We start from the raw sequence: 20,936 nt of genomic DNA on the forward strand, positions 1-20,936 counted from the left end.
GGCAGGAAGTAGTCTGGAAGAAGCGGAAGTAGCATGTGCAGGCGGAGGGGGCGGTAACCGGAACCCGGAGGGAAACGCTTGTGGAGTCGGCCCGAGGTGGACCCCAAGATGAAGGTGAAGATGCTGAGTCGGAACCCGGACCACTATGTCCGCGAAACCAAGTTGGATTTACAGAGAGGTGAGACAAGTTAGTAGAGAGCCCTCCAGCCTTGGGTCTGGCCTGGGCTTCCCACGAGTGAAGTTGGCGGGGAGACTGGCACTCTCGTCGCGTTCTTTCACTGCTCCGTTTCTCCAAGGCAAACTTTTTACAGATCAGGCCAGACGGGACTGAGTAGCAGATAACTTCCCCAGAAGTCCTTTTAAAAAGAACTTTCCCAAGTGGTCTGCGGGAAAGTTAGCTGTATGGAGAATGTTTGAAGCTCCCCTGCCCCTTTCTCACATTGTTTTCAGGTTCCTGCTGAAAAGTTCAAGTTGAATGAGCCAAACTCGTGGGTTGACGAATTTAACAATTAAACTGACTTCTTAAAACCTTTCCGTTGCCCTAACTTCTGGCCACTTTACTTCTTAAAATTACGTACATCTGAATGTAGGAAGAGACAAAGGTGAACCTAAAGCCGTCAGTTTTATCAACAACTCTTGGAATTGGAAATAGTTAAAATGAAGTTAGTGAGTTTTACTTACCCGTATTGGCCTGTTCCCTCATTAACATGGTGACTGCTTATGAATTAATCATATAATTGCTCATGATACTTAAATCACAAGGGACCAACCATATGTGAACAGACTATTCTAAATGAAGAGAATAACAGGTTCAAAGGCCTTTAGTCAAAAATGAACTTGGGGGCCGCGTTATCAGAGTTTGAGTAAGGGATGAGTGATAGAAGAGGCTGGAACAACATTTCGTCATTTTAATTGAGTAGTGGAGGTTATCAACATATATTCAAGAACTGCTATGAAGTAAATACCTACTCAGAAGATGTTTACAGATTAAGTAACAAGATAACAAGACGGTAATGTTTCTAATATGCATTAGGTTATGTCACTTGGATTTGACATTTCTATTTCTTGAACCTGGTCCCATCTTCCTCTCTAGTTTTGCTAGTCATTACTTTTCTCACAAGTACCTTGTATTTATCCTTGCCAATCTGAGTGCGTTTCAGGCATTCTCTTAATGCAGGAATGAGTGAATGACTGGCTAGTCAAAGAATCTCAAGGTTAGAAGGTGATGAGTTATCTGACCTTGGCGTTAAGGGTCTTACTTATTTTTTATAACAACTTTCTATATCTTTATACTTGATGATGAAAGTGTTAATAGCAAAATGGAAAAATTGAAGTATTGGAGCTCAGTAAAGCAAAATAAGGAAGATATTTGCTGTCTTCCTTTATTATTTTATTAATATTTAGCTGTCATTTCCTTGTAAATTTTGTGCAGTATTGAAATGCTTATTTGAGTACTTTGATTCATTGACCTAGGGGGGAGGACATCAGAGAATCTGTAGTTTTAAAATTCCATTGGCTATTCTGATGCATTGGTTAATATACAGATGTATGACAAAAACTTACATAAATATATGTCATGTGTTTGTCAGCTATGGTATCCTTGGTGCTTGTGACATATAGCAGATGCTCCATGTATACTTACTGACTTGTTGACAGAATGTATGAATTTAGAGGTTGGAATGATTGTAGTGATCTGAAGCCTTTTATAGAAGACATGAAATTTAAGCTGAATATTTTTAAAGCATACATAGGGTTTATTTAGGTTAGGATGAAAGTTGGAGTACATTCTTGGTGGGAAGAAATGACTTCTACAAGTATTCAAGAGTGGGAAAGGTCAAGGCAGTTTTAGGTGACAATGAATAGACCAGATTGGCTGGAGCCAAAAATTGGAGTTTCAAAAATTACATGAAGCTGGAGACAAGTAGGTTGGGCCCATATTGCGGAAGACCAGAAAGGAGCTTGAAATTAATGCCATTGGTCAGAGATCTCTAAAACTGATATATTGGGCTATTCATTGCGGAGTAGAAAAAAACAAATAATACTTCAATTTACATTTCTTATCTTAAAAAATAAATTAATCTTTATTAAGATAATACTTACATTGGCACCGATACTGTCATTTCAGTAGTATGTTGAATAGTCACTTGATGCGTGTGGTACTTGAGGTATCCCGAAAAAAGACTGGAGGCTTGACATGGTATGCTTGCTTCTACCTTCAGAATAGTGTACCATGCTCTACAGTTTACATTAAGTGGGGAATTTTATTATTTTAAATAATAGAATCTTTATAATAATTTATGAAGTGATGGGGGGTGGCCATAAAAATCCATTTTACTCCAGTGGTTCCTTGGTAATATATGGCAGAGTTCTTAGAAGAGTTGTGGAACATAATGATGAATTAAGCATTGTAAAATTTGCTGAGCTTTTCTGTGGCTATGAATCCTCAGTAGGAGTTTTCTCCAGTATGTCTGTTTTCAGTAACACAGTACCGTGGGTTAGCAAGTTCTGCCTGTATCTTTTGCAACTGCAGTAGCAATTAAAACCAAATATTGTAATTAAAACCTTTGAATAGTATTAGATTGAGATTTTGAAAAAACAGCATCTTTAATCACATGCTCTTGCTTAATAAATTATGTGTGTGTGTGTATAGGTGAGCAGCAGAGATCTGCTCAAAAACTCCTTTCCTAATGGGGCATACAAGCAAAAGAGTTTAGAGACGACCAAGAGTTTTGTAGGGAGCCTTTGAGAGTTTTTGAGCATGGGAGTGACATGCAAAAAGCTGTGTTTTTAGAACAGTGAATCTGGTGATAGTGTAAACTGCTATTAAATAAAGTAGGGATGATAATACAGTAGTTCAAGTATAAAGTAATATGGGCCAAAACTAAGTTACTAGAGGTAGGAAGAGAAAGGGAAAAATGAGTAAGAAGTATTTCTGAGAGAGTGTAAGTAGGACTGTAAGTTTTGGCACTGGGGAATAAGGATGATGGATTCATAAGCTTGATTGAATGTTGAATATAGCACTGTCAGTATCAGCATCTCACGGACTTGTAGAGAATTTTTATAAGAATTTATTTGAGCCAAACTGACAGTTGCTGGGAAGCAAGATTTCAAATGCTCAGGAGAATGACATCTTTGCAGTTTCTTTTATATGTTTGAAAAAGATTTTGTGCTCTTTTGAGGGTGGTTAAGCTTATTTCAAAGTTGTGTGTTAACCCAGAAGCACAGAAACAATGGAAAGAGCTTGCTTAAGGCAAAGATGAATGTTTTACTAAAGAAACTATATGCCGGAGGTATAATTACCTTCCATAACCTGTCCATTTTGGAATTTGTGATTGGATCACCCTGTGAGGTTGCTTCTGTAGAACCTCTTTTTCATCCACAGATCCTTTGACAGGGAATCAGAAAGAAGAGACAGCAAGGTGGAGTCATGGGGTGAGAAGATAGGTTTACTTTTAGATATTCAGAGTATTAACTGTGACAGAGTGTTAGGCAGCATAGCATAGTAGTTAAAAAACATTTATTCTGGAGCCAGATTGTCTTGGTTTGAATCCTGACTCCATCACTTCATAGGCAAGTTACTACTCTGTGCCTCAGTTTCCCCATCTATACGGTAGGAAGTAATAGTACAACCTAACCCATAAGGTGCTGTGTAGATTAAATGAGTTAATACAAGGTATCAGCCCCCTGGTTGGTGTGGCTCAGTGGATTGAGTGCTGGCCTGCAAACGAAAAGGTTGCCAGTTGGATTCCTGGTCAGGGCACATGCCTGGGTTTACAGGATAGATCCCTGTTTGGAGGCCTATGAAAGGCAACTGATGGATGTTTCTCTCCCTTTCTTTTGCCCCACCTTCCCCTCTCTCTAAAAAATAAAATCTGAACTTCTAGCCAAGATGGTAGCATAGGTAGATACGCTTTGCTTCTTTGCACAACCAAAAGAAGGACAGAAACAAAACAAAAAACAAAAAAACAACTAGAACTGCCAGATAATCAAACCGTATGGAAGTCTGACAACCAAGGAGTTAAAGAAGGAACATTCATCCAGACTGGTAGGAGGGGTGTAGATGGGCAGCTGGGGTGGAGTGGGTGCATAACAAGGCAGTGGAGTGGGTGGGACTGGGCAGACGAGATAGCAACTGACAGAATGGGAGGTCCCACTTTTGTGTGTGGATAAACTGGGGAATGAGAGAGACCATGGAACCCAGGGTTCCAGCACAGGAAACTAAAGCCTCAGAACCTCTGGCTGTAAAAAGCGGTGGGGGTTGCAGCAGCGGGAGAAACCCCCAGCATCACAGAAAAGTTCATTGGAGAGACCCACCAGGCCCTAGAACGCACACAAATCCGCCCACCCGTGAGTCAGCACCAGAAAGGCTCAATTTGCATGTAGGTAGCAGAGGAAATGACTGAAAGCAGGGTGAGAGCCAAGCAAGCATCACTGTTCCCTCTCTGACCCCTCCCCCACATACAGCACCACAACACAGCAAAGTGGGGTGCCCCACCCTAGCAAATACCTAAGGCTTCACCCCTTATAGCATAACAGGTACACTGAGACAAAGAAATATGGTCCTAATGAAAGAACAGATCAAAATTCCAGAAAAAGAGCTAAATGAATCAGATGCAGAGTTCAAAACATGAATAATCAGGGTGCTCACAGACATGATTGAATGCAGATGCAAAATAGAGCAAGTAGTGAAGGCTGTGCAAAGTGAAATAAAGCAAAATATGCAGGGAACTAACAGGGAAGGGAAGGCAACTGGGGCTCAAATCAACGATTTGGAGCAGAAGGAAGAAATAAATATTCAACCAGAACAGATTGAAGAAACAAGAATTCAAAAAAGTGAGGAGAGGCTTAGGAACCTCCAGGACAACTTTAAACATTCCAACATCCGAATCATGGGAGTGCTAGAAGGAGAAGAAGAAGAAGAGGAAAAGCAAGGAATTGAAAACTTTTTTAAACAAATAATGAAGGTAAACTTCCCCATTCTGGTGAAGGAAATAGACTTTCAAGTCCAGGAAGTTCAGAGAGTCCCAAAGAAATTGGACACGAGGAAGAACACACAGAGACACATCATAATTACATTACCCAAGGTTAAAGATGAGGAGAGAATCTTAAAAGCAGCAAGAGAAAAGGAGTTACCTACAAAGGAGTTCCCATAAGACTGTCAGCTGCTTTCTCAAAAGAAATCTTACAGGCTTGAAAAGGCTGGAAAGATGTATTTGAAGTCATGAAAGGTAAGGCTCCACATCCAAGATTGTTCTATCCAGCAAAGTTATCATTCAGAATGGAAGGGCAGATAAAGTGCTTCCCAGATAGGTCAAGTTAAAGGAGTTCATCATCACCAAGCCCTTATTCTATGAAATGTTAAGGGACTTATCTAAGAAAAAGATCATAACTATGAACAGTAAAATGACAACAAACTCACAACTATCAACATCCAAACCTCAAAAACACAAACTAACCAAACAACTAGAACAGGAACAGAATCATAGAAATGGAGATCACATGGATGGTTATCAAGGTGGGGGGAGGGGGGAGAATGGGGGAAAAGGTACAGGGAATAAGAAGCATAATCGGTAGGTACAAAATAGACAGGAGGAGGTTTAGAATAGTAGGGGAAATGGAGAAACCAAAGAACTGCCTGTATGACCCTGGACATGAACTAAGAGGGGTGAATGCTGGTGTGGAGTGGTGCAGGGTGGAGGAGGATAAAGGGGAGAAAAAAATGGGACAGCCGTCCCATAGAATAATCAGTAAAATATACTTAAAAAATAAAAATAAATAAAATGTCTTAAAATTACTTAAAAAAATATGTCAGGTATTTGCAAGAGTGCCTGGCACATGGTAAACTCTTTTTAAAGTAAGTGAACAAACATGGAAAGTGCTCAATAAATTGTAGCTATAATCATAATCACAACAGTGTTTGTTACTGCAGTGATTAGCACTGGAGATTAATAATGTTCCTTGCCCCACTGTTTGCTTAGAATTCAGTTGGGCCAATGTTTATCATGCACTTGTTTTGTGCCAGGCAGTGTGCTAGGCATAGGAGTACAAGTGAAGAATGTAACAGAAGCCCTGCCTGTGAATGCTTACAACTGGTTGAAGCGTTCAACACAAAAGGAAAAGCTGCCCTGACTGGTGTGGCTCAGTGGGTTGGGTGTCCTCCTGTAAACCAGAGGGTTGTAGGTTCAGTTCCCACTCAGGGCACGTGCCTGGCTTGCAGGCCAGGTTCCTGGTTGGGGGCGGGTGAGAGGCAACTGATTGATGTTTCTCTCACACGTTGATGTTTCTTTCCTCCTCCTCCCTCTCTTCCCCTCTCTCTAAAAATAAATAAAATCTTTTCTTAAAAAGCAAAAGCTGTGTATATATAGGGTCGAAGTCTTTTGCAAAATATATGCATTCCATGAGTTTTTGGCAATTTTGGCAAGTTTCTGGACAGAAGGTCTACTTTTGTGTTACAGTGCTAGGCATAGAACAGCAGCTTACTGAATAACAAGTTGAATGATTAGTTAAGGAAGACTACAGGAAATATTAAATGTGAATTGTTTTTATTAAGAGGAGTCATTTTTATTTCAGTTCCAAGAAACTATGATCCAACCTTACATCCTTTTGAGGTCCCACGAGAATACGTGAGAGCTTTAAATGCTACCAAACTGGAACGGGTGTTTGCAAAGCCATTCCTTGCTTCCCTGGATGGTCATCGAGATGGAGTCAATTGCTTGGCAAAGCATCCAAAGAGCCTGGCTACTGTCCTTTCTGGGGCATGTGATGGAGAGGCAAGTGTCACTCTAAATGTTGATGTTTAAAACTAAAAATAGTTATATTACAAATGTTCTTTAGTTTTGAGTTACTGTGAGTTTTAATTGGTTTGATTTCATTTTTATATGTTGTTTTCATTCTCAAGGCTCAGTTAGTAACTTCTGTTGTTTCTTTTCTAAACCCAAGAAATTAAAAATGTAGTAGCTTTAGGCCTAATTTGATAGTAAATAATAAAACATGTTTATAATAAAGATTTTCAGTGTGAGTTTTATTAGTAACAGGATGTTAGTAATGATTCAACACTTATTTCCCACTCTGGCAAAGAAAAAGCTTTGAAATGCTTTAAACCAGAATCAATAGAGTATTTAACAGATTGAATGTTCTGCTTGTTGGTATACTTATCCTTAATGACTGCATTATTTTAATCCAGAAGATTTTGCCTTTAGCTGTCTGGTAGAATGAGTCACAGCTTTTTCAGTGTTGAATTTATTTTTCTTGGGCTGTAGTATTTCTGTGCCTGAACATTTATATTTAACAGTTTACTGACATTTCCTGGTATACCCTGTCGTAGGTTAGGATATGGAACCTGACCAAACGAAACTGTGTCCGTACAATACAGGCACATGAAGGTTTTGTTCGAGGAATATGTACCCGTTTTTGTGGGAGTTCTTTTTTTACTGTAAGTATAATGCAATTAAGTTATTAATTCTCTTCAACATAGATAAGACTGGTCTAATGGAATATTTTCTGAGTTTATTTATTTCTTCCAAGGCTCTTGTAGAATTTCACAATGCAAAATAACTTACTGAAACCTTGAAAAAGAACTATTTTTAATGTAATCCAGCCTTCCCCATGCTATTGTATGTAATTTTTGAATGAGTATTACTTAATGTAATAGTGAAACAAATATCCTATAGGGTACTGAGAAGTAGGATTAATGCAAGGTGAGGCTAGAAAGGTGTTTTATTTATTCTGGAGGATTTTCAGTGCTAAGAAAAAGTAAATTGTACCATGTCAGGGTCATAAATCTTTGAAGAAATAAATTATTGTGTGTGTGGGGAGGTAAGATCTATATAGCATAAAGTTTACCATTCTAACCATTTTTAAGTATGCGTTTCAGTGGCATTAAGTACATATCATTGTGCAACCATCACCACTAGCCATTTCTAGAATTTTTTCATTTTCCCAAACTGTAACTCTCAGGCCTTAATAAACGCTATTTCACTTTGTATCTGTGTATTTGACTATTCTAGGAAACTCATAATGGAGGAATCATAATATTTGCCCTTCTTTTCTGACTTACCTCACTTAGCATAATGTCCTTAGGGTTCATCCATGTTTTAGAACGTGCCAGAATTTTCTTTCCTTTTTAAGACTGAATAATATTCCATTGCATATATATACCACATTTTGTTTATAGATTCATCCATCAGTGGACATTTGGATGTTTCGCCTTTTGGCTTTTGTGAATAATGCTGCTGTTAATATTGGTGTATAAATGTCTGAGTTCATTGAAAGTTTTTAACAGGGGAATGGCAAAAATCTAAACTGTGCTTTGATATGATTAATTTGACAGCAGTGAGTGAACAGTTGGAGGCTGTTTTAATAATCTTGTTAAGCAGTGATGAGTCAACGCTGGGTAGTGGAAATCTGTAGGTTTAGAAACATTTTGGAAGTTTGACAGGCTTGATAACTGTGGGATGCCTAGGAAGATGGTACTTTCTGTTACAGAAATGGGGAAGCCAGGAGTGTCAGAAACAGGAGAGGAGAGTGAGAATGGGAAGGGTACAGTGTGATGAGCTGGGTGCCATGCGCTATTCGAGTGAAGATGTCTCTCGGACCTTTGCAGATACAGACCTGGGGCTCGGGAGGGAAGTCCGTGTTAAACTTGGAAGCATCCATACAGAAATAACGATTGAAGCCATGGTATGGCATCACTGGGGAGAAGTGAGGTGGAAAATACAGAAATCAGAGATGTCAGGAAACTAGCCTTGGAGGATGCCCACCTTCTAAGAATGGAGAAACTCTGGGAATAGCCAGAGAACTGGAACTTGTGCATGAGCTTAATGTCACAGAAGGAAGGGATAGTAGGTTATGTGAGCTACTATGAAGGATGATGAGAATGAAGACTGAGAAGAATATTTCAGGAATGTAGACCTGCAAAAAATTGAAAGTTAAAGGTCCTATAATTCTACTCTTTAGAAGTTCGATGTGTATCTTTACAAATGTTTTGACCTATCTGTGCAACCTTTCGTGTCTCTACAAACACTCACCAACTTGTAAATCTTTCTTGTTCTTTATTCGGAGGTGGTTTTTCAGAGAGCAAGTTGAGTAGCATGCTGGGTGCAAAAACAGGGAATAATGAAGGAAAGAGATGACATGTGGGAAACCTGAGAGCTACCTTTAAATATTCGAAAGATTGTCATGTGAAAGACAAAAATGGACCGGTTGTTTCATATGGCAACATTAGGGATAGCTGTTAATGTTAACAGTAAGGAAAAACTTATTTGCTGTCAACAACTAAAATAGGCTAACTTGCAGAGCATTTAGTAGCTTTTCTTTAGAGGGGTGCAGAGAAGTTTCGTGACCCTGTACACATGTGTATGTTGTAGAAGGAGTTGGGGGGGGAGTTGGAGCAGCTACACTTCTTACAGTTGGTTCTTCTTCTGGATATATTGAGTAGTTTAATATTTCAGTCAGAGGATTTACTACTTTTTTAATGCTTAAAAATGAATAAAAGCTGAAAATGTTTTACATTCACTATTCATTTCTCCCTTTAGATATTTTTTAAGTAATGTGTGCCTGGCTAGAGATGAGACACATGTGAAAACTACTTACACTGGCATAATTTCAGCACTTAATGTTTCAAAAAATGTTTAATGTACAACGTTGCAAAAGACAAACCTATATTACCTAAATTTCATAGTATCTGTAATATCCCATTTTGTGGTACCAGCAGGTCCTCCTTCAGTTCACTAAGCCTGGAGACGAGGTATTTCTAGCCAGGCAGATTCTTGTTTGGTTCCTCCATTCTACCAGACGTTAAACCCTTCTCAGGATTGTGGTCTGTGGAGGCTTGTGCGCAATGGACTCGTACAGAGTAGCTCAGACATTTACAAGGAGGTTCAGTCTTGAGCTGGCAGACCCCGCTTATCTAAAGCTTGATTGAAAGAAACAGTTTTCAGGGAGGGTGTTCCTAATAACAGTTTATCCTGTCTTCCATAAATGCTGAAATATCCCATTGGGTCAAGCCAGATCAGCTAAGACCTTGGTGCCTTGATTACATTTTACTGGCTCCTAACACTGGTTTCCAAAGTTGAGTTTTGGTATGATGCCAGTAATTTAGATTCAGGTCGTTAATAAAATATAGCCCTATTAATAAATACTTTTTTGCCTGTTAGCATCCTCGACAAAAGAAATTTCTGTCTGACCTTAGTACCCAAACTTCTCTCCTAACCACTTACCCTATTCTAGTATCACAAGTACAATGAATTGTTTTGTAGGAAGTGTTTCCCTTTTTGATTTTATGCTCTTCCTACAGATAAATACATGATGTTTTTAAACCCAAATCAGGTTATATTAGGCATTCTGTTTTGTAGCTTGTTTCACGTAATATCTTGAATATATCTGCCACATACCCAAGTCTAAAAATCCATAGTTTGTTGTCTTGCCTTGATTTGAGCTAAGGTGCCAACAGGTGTACCCATCGTTGCATCTGCACATCCGTGAGCACAGTGAAAGGCACATGAGGTCTTTACTAACATTATGAAAATAGTTTTAACCTCATGAACCTCTGAAAATTTCTTAGGGTGCCTCGGAGCTCTGTAGTTTAGTTTGAAAACCCTCAGCTCAGTGGTTTCTGGACTTTTGTGTCAGCCAAAGAAGGACTTTATTCATGCTAAGATTATAAAAATGTCTCCTCTCTAGTTCTTTTTTTTTTTCATATTTAAAATTATCTGGCATTTTATTTTTATGTCAGGCATCAAATTAGTTCAGCTTTTTAAATGACCACTGGATATCACAAGGTCATTTTATTAAAATCTGTTTTTCTCCCTAATTTAAAATGCTATCCTTATTGCAATATGCATTTTTCTGCCGTTAGATATGACTTAACTTTATTCCTACTCTCATTTTCTTTTGCTCTACCCATACTATTTTATTTTTAATTTTATGTACTATATGTATTTGTTATAGGTCTTTATAACAAGATGAGGTAAATGCATGAATAATTATACTGGACAGAGACCATCTGTGTTATTTTTAAAACTGGAGATGTTTGTAGTTTGATGTATATGTTGGCAAATGTATGCTTTATAACTGTTGTCTATTATCACCATAACAAATGCTTTAGGTCGGTGATGACAAAACTGTGAAGCAGTGGAAGATGGACGGCCCAGGCTTCGGGGAAGAGGAGGAGCCACTGCACACAATATTAGGAAAGGTACAAAAATAAGTTGACCCACACTTTGTCTATTAAAAATCTTGTCTTTTCAAATTATTTCATAATTTTGTCTTTCAAAAAAAGATACAAATAAGAAATTAAAGACTTTAGACTGTAATAATTGACCTGTTTTAATCAATATTTAATGCAGTTTTGGTCCTTTGCAGCTAAAGAATTTGAACAGTTCTTCAGTGTTTGCTGTAGTTGGGTTCAATTCCTGTTTTTAGCCAGAGGGTGCAGTGAGACATTTCTCTGGCAAGGCCCTGGGGGGCGGGGCGGGGGGGCATCTGTAAGGTAAAAAGATCAGAGAAAATAATGCTTCAGTTTCCGTCTGATTTATATTGTCATAGATCTTACACAAAGCTTTAGATGTCTAACTTGAAAGAATCCTTTAAGAAATGAAGAAATGTTATAACATGGTGATGCTTTTTGTATAAACCTCATTTATATTTCTTAAAACATTCTGCAAATGAGATGATATGGTTTAGTTATAGCTTAAGTACAATTCAGAACGTTTGGTTACCCATGTTTTTTAATGCTTACATTTGATAGTAAGCAAAGTTGTAAAATTAGATTTAATCTTTAAAAATACCTTTTTAAACTCACTTTGTAATTTCACTAGTATAGTTAGCATATATTTAGGTGCTGCTTCTCAGGTTTCAAGAAGTTCTCAGTGTTCTTAAAAGGACTCGGAGGTGGGGTATGAGTATGAGGTAGAAAACCTGCAGGTGGCAAAAAAATGGCCAGTGATGTATGTCTGAAACAGAACTGGCTTCATACTTGCAGAATGTGTTTTCTCTAGAAGTTCCAAAAGTTTTTTGAAATATTTAGTCTTACCTCTTCCTCTGTGGTATAGGCAATTCTAATTGTGAAAAAGTTTGTAGGACTTGACTTTATGAATAGAAAATAATTAAAACCTGTAGGAGCTGATAAAAGTTCTTAAAAGCCTAAAGTATTAGCTAAATACAGGGTCCAGCACAAATAATGCCCCCTTTTTATCACAAAATCTTATAAACTATAAATAATCACACCCGTTTTATTACCCTGCCAGCCTCACTGGAGCAGGCCTTACTTCTGCCAGACCCTGTGTTCCCTCTTGTTGGCTTTGCAAACAGTTTTTACGATATCGTACAAGCCAGACTTTAATTTGGACCTGACTAGATTAATCACCTATTTTAAGTGGATAATACCAACCTTATAAGATTTTATTGCTTTTAACAATATTAGCATCAACCCTCACTGGTTTTATTTTTTTCTCTAAATTTTAATCCACTTGTTACCTATGTGTTTCTGTCCTGGGAGTCACATGGTAAATGTGGAATGAAGTTTTTTAGAAATTATTTTTGTATTTCATTAGATCCTTCAATAACCCAGGGATGATTTAAAAATTGTTTCAGTGATATGTTTTCACACTGAAATGCATCCTGTGTTAGCATTTCTTCTTTATTCCCAAAATGTGTGGTAGGCCGAATCACTCCTTTGGGACTGTTTTCTCCTTTAAGGGCTTCAAAGGAGTTTCTTTGTGAACAGGGATTTTCTCAAAAAATAAATAAATAGAGAGAGAGGATGAATATATTTAAAATATTATTCTGTAGACTTGTAGTAATGAAAGATCCATTTATAACAGCTTCTCTGCTTTTAAAGACAGTGTATACAGGAATTGATCATCACTGGAAAGAAGCTGTTTTTGCCACGTGTGGACAGCAAGTAGACATTTGGGATGAACAAAGAACCAGCCCTATATGCTCAATGACCTGGGGATTCGACAGTATATGTAGTGTTAAATTTAACCCAATTGAGGTAATGTTTCTTTTTGAAATATATTTTACTCTTTGTTTCCTTATTATTTAATAATTTCAGCTCTGCATAGGAAACTTTTAAACATGTGATAAAATTTTTATGAGTTTTCCTTGTGTTTCTGGCTTTTGGTCAATTTTCCGGGTTATACCTGAGTTCTGACACCCTTGGTGAGATCTCAGCTTATTTGTCCGAGGGTCAGGCCTGGACACCAGTGTGAGCCCCGCTAGAGGAGGGTGTGTGCTTGTGCTCGGGGGTAGGATTCGCACACACACTGTGCGGCGGCATTCCTGTTTGACTCCCGTCTTCAGCACTCTCGTACCACCGAGTATGTCATGGTACCTTCAGGGCAGTGTTGGTTTTCACTCTCCTGGAGGTCAGAAGAGGGGGAATTGAGCATTGTTTTCTGTATTTATTTGAAAGTGGCAAGGGCACCAGAGCTTCCTGATAATATGCTTGATTATTGTACTTCATATTAAGTAGTGACATTTTTTTTTTTCTAAGAAGTATGTGCTGTGATTCTTCATTCTTCCAGGTGTGGGGGAAGAGGTGGAGATAGGCTGCTACTTTATAGTCATGTCTGGGTTTAGGGAAAGAGGCTGCCCTGCACACTAAGCTAGCCCTTAGACTCCACATCTTCTCAGGAGCTTTTTCTGAACGCGTAACTAGAGACAAACTCCTTGCCCAGAAGATTCCAGTGGAGATGCTTTTTCCTATAGAAAGAAAAGGAAATTGTGGCACATGTAAGCTGATTTTAGAAGTTATTGGGACATTATCATGGTAGATAGTATAAGAGAAAACCCTGATTTGCAGGTTTTATACTCTGGGAGTCCCACGCAGACAAGAGGGAGGGTAGAAAGGCCAAGTCAAAGTGGCAGGGTATAAACATTGTATGCTGTATTGGCACATGAGGTACCGTCTTGTGATGTGCACTTGACCTTGTAGCGCCTCTGGGAAGTCAGTCAGAGGATACTCTTCCTGCCCTTAGTGTGTAACCTACTGCCAGCGTGCCTTTGAACTTTCACAGTCCAAACTTTTTCTCTATATTTCTTTCTTTATTTTTAAAATAAGATTGATTATATCTTTCAGTGTACTTCATAGGTTTTTTGTGAGTGTAAAATGTGATAATGTATGTGAATATCTTTAGGAGGTGCTATTCAAGTTTAGCATGGTGATGTTATTACTATTTAAAAAACAAAAAGCAGCCCCTAGCTGGGTGCTGAGTTGGTTGAGTATTGTCCCCATACGCCAAGGGTGAGGGTTCGATACCTGGTCAGGGCACATACAAGAACCATCCAATGAATGCATAAATAAGTGGAGCAGCAGATCAATGCTTCTCTCTCTCAAATCAATAAATTTTAAAAAATTTTAAAAAGAACAGAAGGAGGACAGATACTGATTTCTCCTTCTCTGAGGGAAGATCTTCTGTTTCTGTGTTTTGGTGAACATCTGTGTCAGAACTGATGGGGCAGCTCTAAAATGGTAATCCTTAGTGATGACCTGACAACCATGTTTTTCACATTTGCCTGGGTAATCACTATATTTGTTCAGCTGTGTGTGTGGTTTTACTTTTTTTAACCTTATGAACTTGACTTAGTGGTAAAAGCAAATGGTGTGCACGTCTCATTCTGTATTAAACTTAATGGAAAGGGCGTGTTGCCGTGCACAAATGGAGTGTATTTGTCTCCTCTAGTTATTAGTAATAAATTTTCTGTTAAAATATTGAACCTAGAATTCTAATAAAGCCAAGTGTTTATACTTAGCTTTGCCACATTTTACAGTGTGGAAGTCAGTTTTCAGTCCAGGTGGAAGTTTTGCTTTGCTTATACCTCAGAGTCTTTATATCTAGAAATTGGAACTGGTCAGACCTCAGGGTGATATAATGAAACACCAAGAAAGGTTGAGAGGAGTCACTAACTAGGAGAAAGTCTCAATGAGGAAGTGATTTAAAAGAAGAATTTTGGGGATCATGATGATGTTTTATTTGAACTTTGTACACACGCAAGTAGGGGCTGGCCATACAGATACTTAGTAAATAAGCCTTGTTCCTCTTACATTTGCAGTAGGAAGTAACTAGTAGGCAGAAGCCAAGAGTTAATTAGTGTCAGGAACCCCGAATGTGGAGGAATGGCGCTACAAAGCAGAGTTCAAGGCTCCACTGTAGTAGAGGGCTTCTTTTCACCAAACACCAAGGGTTTTGTAAGTACCTTGCACATTTATAACTGGCTTAGAAATAAATATTTGAAACATGGTGAGACAGTTAAACAAAGGACAGGCCTAATTTATACAGAGTTAATATTCCCTGAGGATATGTTTAACTACTAATAAAAGTAATGATTTATAAAATTAGAAAATACTACCATATAGATATTAACTTTTAAATCATACTACCTAATGTTGCCAGTTGCAGTAAAATTGACAAATTCCCACATTAAAGTGTATACTGGCACAATTCTCTGGAAAACAATTAGCCCTAAATACCAAAAGCAATAAATTTTTAAATGTTTTTTTGATTTAGTAATGCCACTACTGAAATTTTATCTGTAGAAAGAGAAGAGCTGAGTGTATGAAAGTGTTTATTAAAGTGTTATTTATAATACTGAAAAACAGAAGACAGATGGAAGTTGAATGGATAAGTAAAATATGTTCCGTTATAGAGTACAGAACTATCTGTACACTGTCATCATTGGCATCTAAAACATAAATGGGGATTTAACACGGAAAATATTTAGGTTGTTGAGATTATGAGTGATTTATTGTATTCTCTTAAAATGGACTTTAATGCTATAACTTTGCATCATAAATGTAAACACTAAGGGTAATTAAATCAGTTATTCACTGAATGGACATGGTTTGCTGCCAAGCCTGGCTTTAACTGGTGATTGTTGTACTTATTTTTAGACATTTCTCTTGGGAAGCTGTGCTTCTGACAGGAATATAGTACTATATGATATGAGGCAAGCTACTCCTCTGAAAAAGGTGAGTTTCCGTTTATCTTCTTCTCTGTACTATTGTTAGTGCATTCCTTGGTGGATTGATGACAGAATATGGAGCAAATGCTTCTTCGGAGTTAAAACACATTTTTTTCATAGAGATGTTATTGGAACATACAAATTTGCAAAGGGATCACAGTGACATTCGCTCAGCTCCCTATTACTTTTTAGAGACCTGCATTTATACTTGGTACTGGATCCTAGTCGTCTCTGTGGCTCCCATAATGCAGGTGGTAGGCATCTAGTTAAATTGAAAGTTCTTTAATTAAAAGTATTGCATCCCTTCACTTCAGGCCCATGATCATCATATAGCACATACAGTATTCCAGAAAGTTTTATAACTAATTTACTTAACCAGCTTTATTTATTCAGTTACGTGCTGACAGGTACTAATTTGGCATTTTGTTTAGACAAACACTGTCCTGTTCAAAGTGACAGATTTCCCAACAATGCTAAGCAGTCATTCCAGGAGTTCGCTTTCAAAGCTAACACAACCTTAGGCTAGCTCTAAAGGGAGAAAAATATTGTTGGTAAAGAGAAGAGTGCTAATAGAAGAACTGTGAGCATACCGAAGGGCTAGACGTCATTGATGTACCACGAGATCATTGTCAAAGAGTCCACATGTAAAAAAAATGCTTTTATTATTTTTGTTATTCCCAAATCATTTTATAACATGTAATAAATTTAGACATCTTAGAAATAGCGTATATTCACCCTGTCAGGTGTGGCTCAGTGGTTGAGCACCAGCCTGCGAATCAAAGGGTCTCCGGTTTGATTCCCAGTCAGGGCACATGCTGGGTTGTGGGCCAGGTCCCCGGTAGGGGGCATGCAAGAGACAACCACACATTGATGTTTCTCTCCCTCTCTGCTTTCCTTCCCCTCTCTAAAAAAGAAATAAATAAAATCTTAAAGGAAGTAGAGTATATTCATTGAAGTCTGAACTTCATAAATATGGTAACCTGTCCAAGGTGCCACTTTTATCATTTTACTCATTCATGTCATGTAGTGGGACGATCCTACATGAGCTTTGGTTTTAAAGTCTAAGTGGATAACTTAATCTGTGTTTCTCCTGTAAAATGGTGATATTAATAACAACCTTGCAGCACATTGGTGAGAATAAAATATGGTACTTTAAGCAGTTGGCAGAATGCCAACATGAAGTACTAGTTTAATAAGTAATAATTTCTGTACCACCACCCTCCTGCCCCTGCATTTTCAATTTTTAAATGGTGACCCAGTACTTTTAGTTTGAAGAAAAGAGCTGCAACCTGGCTCTCAAGGCCTCCAAAACCTGGTCCCAGTGTGTATTCCATTTATTTACCTGTTTTAGTGGTAAGGAAACATATATATAGGTTTCCTTATAGGTTTCCATATATATAGGTTTCCATATATATATATATAGTGGTTGTCACATACAGGTCCCCTTGATGGATGCAGAAATGCCACTTTCTATTATTTCTTTGTTCTGTCTAGTAGATTGTCCGTGTTTTTTTCATCCTTTCTCTCCTAAATGCAGTAGTTCTCAATCAGATTTTACGCTCTCACCAGGTGTATTTTTGGAAATGTGGGAGGGGCATTTTAGGGAATGCTACTGGCATTTAATAGGTAGGTGCCTGGGAGGCTAAACATCCTGGAGTGGACGGTCACACACCACAGAAGGTTGTCTACCCAAAATGTTCTTGTTGAGAGAAGCTCTGTGATGTACTGGTTCTTCACAGGTTAGCTCCAGTCATGCCTGTCTTTTGAAACTTCTTTCTTTTAACTCTAAGCTCACTTTTAATTTTGCCTCTGATTTGATAATTACTTACTGCTTCATTGTTTATATTTTAACTTTGTTATATATGTCTTATTTTTCTGATTATACTATAAGTTATTTGAGGTCAGGGGACTATTTATTAAATATTTTTATATTTTTCACTATTTACCACCCTGCCTGTGTGCTCAGAAAGCAACTATTAATTGATTTCTTCTCATGTTGCACTGAGCACATAATAGGTACTTACTAAATATTTGCTTAAATCAATGACAAAAAAGGAAAGGAAATGAAGTGGGAAATGTATTTATTTTAGAGGGAGTTGACCTCATAGTAATAGGTTAGTGTATGCTTCTTTTTTCAGGTTATCTTAGATATGAGAACAAATACACTTTGTTGGAACCCTATGGAAGCTTTCATTTTCACTGCAGCAAATGAAGATTACAAGTAAGTTTCCCTCCTTAAAACTTATTTCTATCAGAAATGGCTCAGTTGTATGTTTAACTAATGAAATATGTTTCCTATATAGAATTTCTTCATGTATGTGAGAAAACTGTCATTTGTTTTGCTAGAACACACATACACACACACACACACACACACACACACACACACACACAACAGTTTCCCAAGTTGAAGAAGAGCTTCATTAGAAAAGTATTCTCAGTTTTCAAAGTGATACAGACAAGGAATTGTCAGCTGTGACCTGTGGACCAAATCCTGTCTGCCGCCTGTCTTTGTAGAGGTTTGTTGTAATATAGCCACATTCAGTTATGTACTGACTGTGGGGGCTTTTGTGCTGTCATGCCTGAGCTGAGCAGTTGCAGCAGAGACTGTATGGCCCACAGTGCCCAAAGTGTTTATCTGCCCTTTGCAGAGAAAGTTGGCTGATCTCTGATGAAGACCATATAGTGACTGAACCATGCATGTTTCAGTAGAAACTAAAAACATCTGCCTACAAAATCTGTAGCTCTTCAGGTAGCTGACACTGATGAATCTTACTAGCATCAGTACAGTGCTATTAACTAAACTACAGACTTTATTCCGTCCCCAGTCTAAGGTTCTTTTCTGTTCTAGGATCCAGGGCAGGATCCCTTGTTACATTTGATTGCTTTGTGTCCTTAGTCTGCTCAATGTTGGGCTGTTCCTCAATCTAACCTTGTCTTTCATGACCTGGGTTCTTTTGAAAAGAACTCACTTGTTAGTTATTTTGTAGACTACCCTTAATTTGGGCCTAACTGATGTTTCTCGTTATGATGCATTTTTGGTAAGACTACCACAAAACTGATATGCCCTCCTTGGTTCATGGTATCAGTGTTACATCATGTCAGTATGTCCCATTACTGGTGATGTTGACCTAGATCACTTAAGATGGCATCTGCCAGGTTTCTCTGCTATAAAGTTGCTATTTTTCCCTTTTGTAATTAACACATATTTGGGGGAGATAACTTTGAAATCATGTAGATATCCAGTTTCTTCTCAAACTTCTGCTCACTAATCTCGGTGTCTGGAAGTGTTGTGATGTTAGGAACCTGGCCGCAGTAGCACTGCATTGCTGTTGTCCCTTGTCCATATTGGCTCATTTGAAGCACTCGCTCTTTTAGCTGTACATGAAGAATTTTTAAATCTTGGCAGTCATGCAGCTATTCTTACCAATTGTGCGCAAAGTGTAGTTTTTAATTTTAGCACACTCTTTGAAAAGCTGTGCTCACTCTTATGTATCACTGATAGGAGTATAAAGTAGTGCGACTTCGTTAAAAATCAGTTGTCAACTCCAAAGCCTCAGAAGTGTTCATGCCTTTGGACTTAATATTTCTATGTACAGGAATCTATCCAGATTCAACTGAAATCATCTCATTCAGTCAAAAATTAAGGGAGAGAAATTCAAGTATTGGCATTTCATTTAAAAATTACTTATTAATAAATGAATTTAAACAAATTATAAATTATTTTAACTCATTTAAATATGCAACCATTAAAATAGTTTCAAAGATTATTTAATGGTTAAATGTTTTATAATATGCTACATGAAATATCAGAATACAGAGTTTCATATAATATTATCTAAGTTTTATTAAAAGTATACATTTGATTTTCATGGTAAAAAGATTAGAAATAATTATACTGTGCTGACTTTCTCTGGGTGGTAGAAATAAAGATAAGTTTTGTATTCTGTACTTGTTTGAAATTCCTGTTTTCTACAAGGAGATTGGTGTTTATAAGGATAAAAGTGTGTAAGTGTAATCCTAAGGAATAACGAAACAATTGACGTTTTTCCCTCTTTCTTACTTGCTGTGTGAAAAATTGAGCTATTTCTTTAGACGTGCATTATTTGGCTGTCGGTGTCACCTTCACTGGTGTCCCTTAGTACTGCTGCATATGCTGCATTATAGAAGTTTGTATATAATAATTAAAAATCCTTCTACAGCCTGTATACTTTCGACATGCGTGCGCTGGACACCCCTGTAATGGTGCACATGGATCATGTGTCTGCCGTGCTGGACGTGGATTACTCTCCCACGGGGAAAGAGTTTGTGTCCGCTAGCTTTGATAAGTCGATTCGAATCTTTCCCATGGACAAAAGTAGAAGCAGGTATGTTACTACCAGTAAACCATTTGTTTTTATTTACTTTTTCCTGGCCTTGATCATCGTTTGTCTTTGTTGAAAGGTCATTTGTTTGTGTGTATGTGGTGGGGCTCACACCCTGGCATTGTGACTTGGGTACCAACTTTCACTGTGTCATCTGTGGGCGAAACATCAGCCTGCTGGGCAGTTCCTTTCATTAAGCAGGATATTGTACTCACATAATTTGTTGATGTGAAATTTTAAGATTTGCCTTAGGGCAAAGCCTTTTATTTTAGAACAATTTAGTAAACTTTTTAAAATAAGGACTTTATTTTATAGCAGTTTTAGGTTCATAACAAAATTGAGAAGAACGTAACAGAGATTTCCCATAAACCCCTCCCCAATACATCCCTAGCTTCTCCCCCATTATCAGCATCACTCACCAGAATGGCTCATTTGTTAACCAAGGATGAACCTACATTGATGCATCACAGTCACTCCAAAACTAAATCTGTAGTTTACCTTAGGGTTCACTCCTGGTGTAGTTCATTCTGTGGGTTTGAAACAATGTATAAAATGACATATATCCATCATTGTACCAAAACATTAAACTTTGAAAAAAGTTTAATTTGC

General features: G+C 37.8%; 1 protein-coding gene across 1 annotated transcript in view; it reads left to right on the forward strand.

Moving 5' to 3' along the window:
• Nucleotides 1–20: 20 nt before the first annotated feature.
• The window catches only part of DCAF13 (DDB1 and CUL4 associated factor 13), a 29,010-nt gene continuing 8,094 nt past the window's right edge, over nucleotides 21–20,936 (forward strand). The window contains exons 1-8 of the mRNA XM_045860985.1: nucleotides 21–178; nucleotides 6,571–6,770; nucleotides 7,325–7,432; nucleotides 11,105–11,194; nucleotides 12,839–12,994; nucleotides 15,893–15,970; nucleotides 18,102–18,184; nucleotides 20,166–20,330. Of these exons, the coding sequence (XP_045716941.1) occupies nucleotides 109–178; nucleotides 6,571–6,770; nucleotides 7,325–7,432; nucleotides 11,105–11,194; nucleotides 12,839–12,994; nucleotides 15,893–15,970; nucleotides 18,102–18,184; nucleotides 20,166–20,330 (950 nt within the window). The 5' untranslated portion in view covers nucleotides 21–108. The remainder of the gene's footprint in view (nucleotides 179–6,570; nucleotides 6,771–7,324; nucleotides 7,433–11,104; nucleotides 11,195–12,838; nucleotides 12,995–15,892; nucleotides 15,971–18,101; nucleotides 18,185–20,165; nucleotides 20,331–20,936) is intronic.

This window comes from Phyllostomus hastatus, unplaced genomic scaffold, assembly GCF_019186645.2.
Source record: "Phyllostomus hastatus isolate PE091 unplaced genomic scaffold, TTU_PhHast_1.1 phas_scaffold_21, whole genome shotgun sequence".
NCBI classification, from domain to species: domain Eukaryota; kingdom Metazoa; phylum Chordata; class Mammalia; order Chiroptera; family Phyllostomidae; genus Phyllostomus; species Phyllostomus hastatus.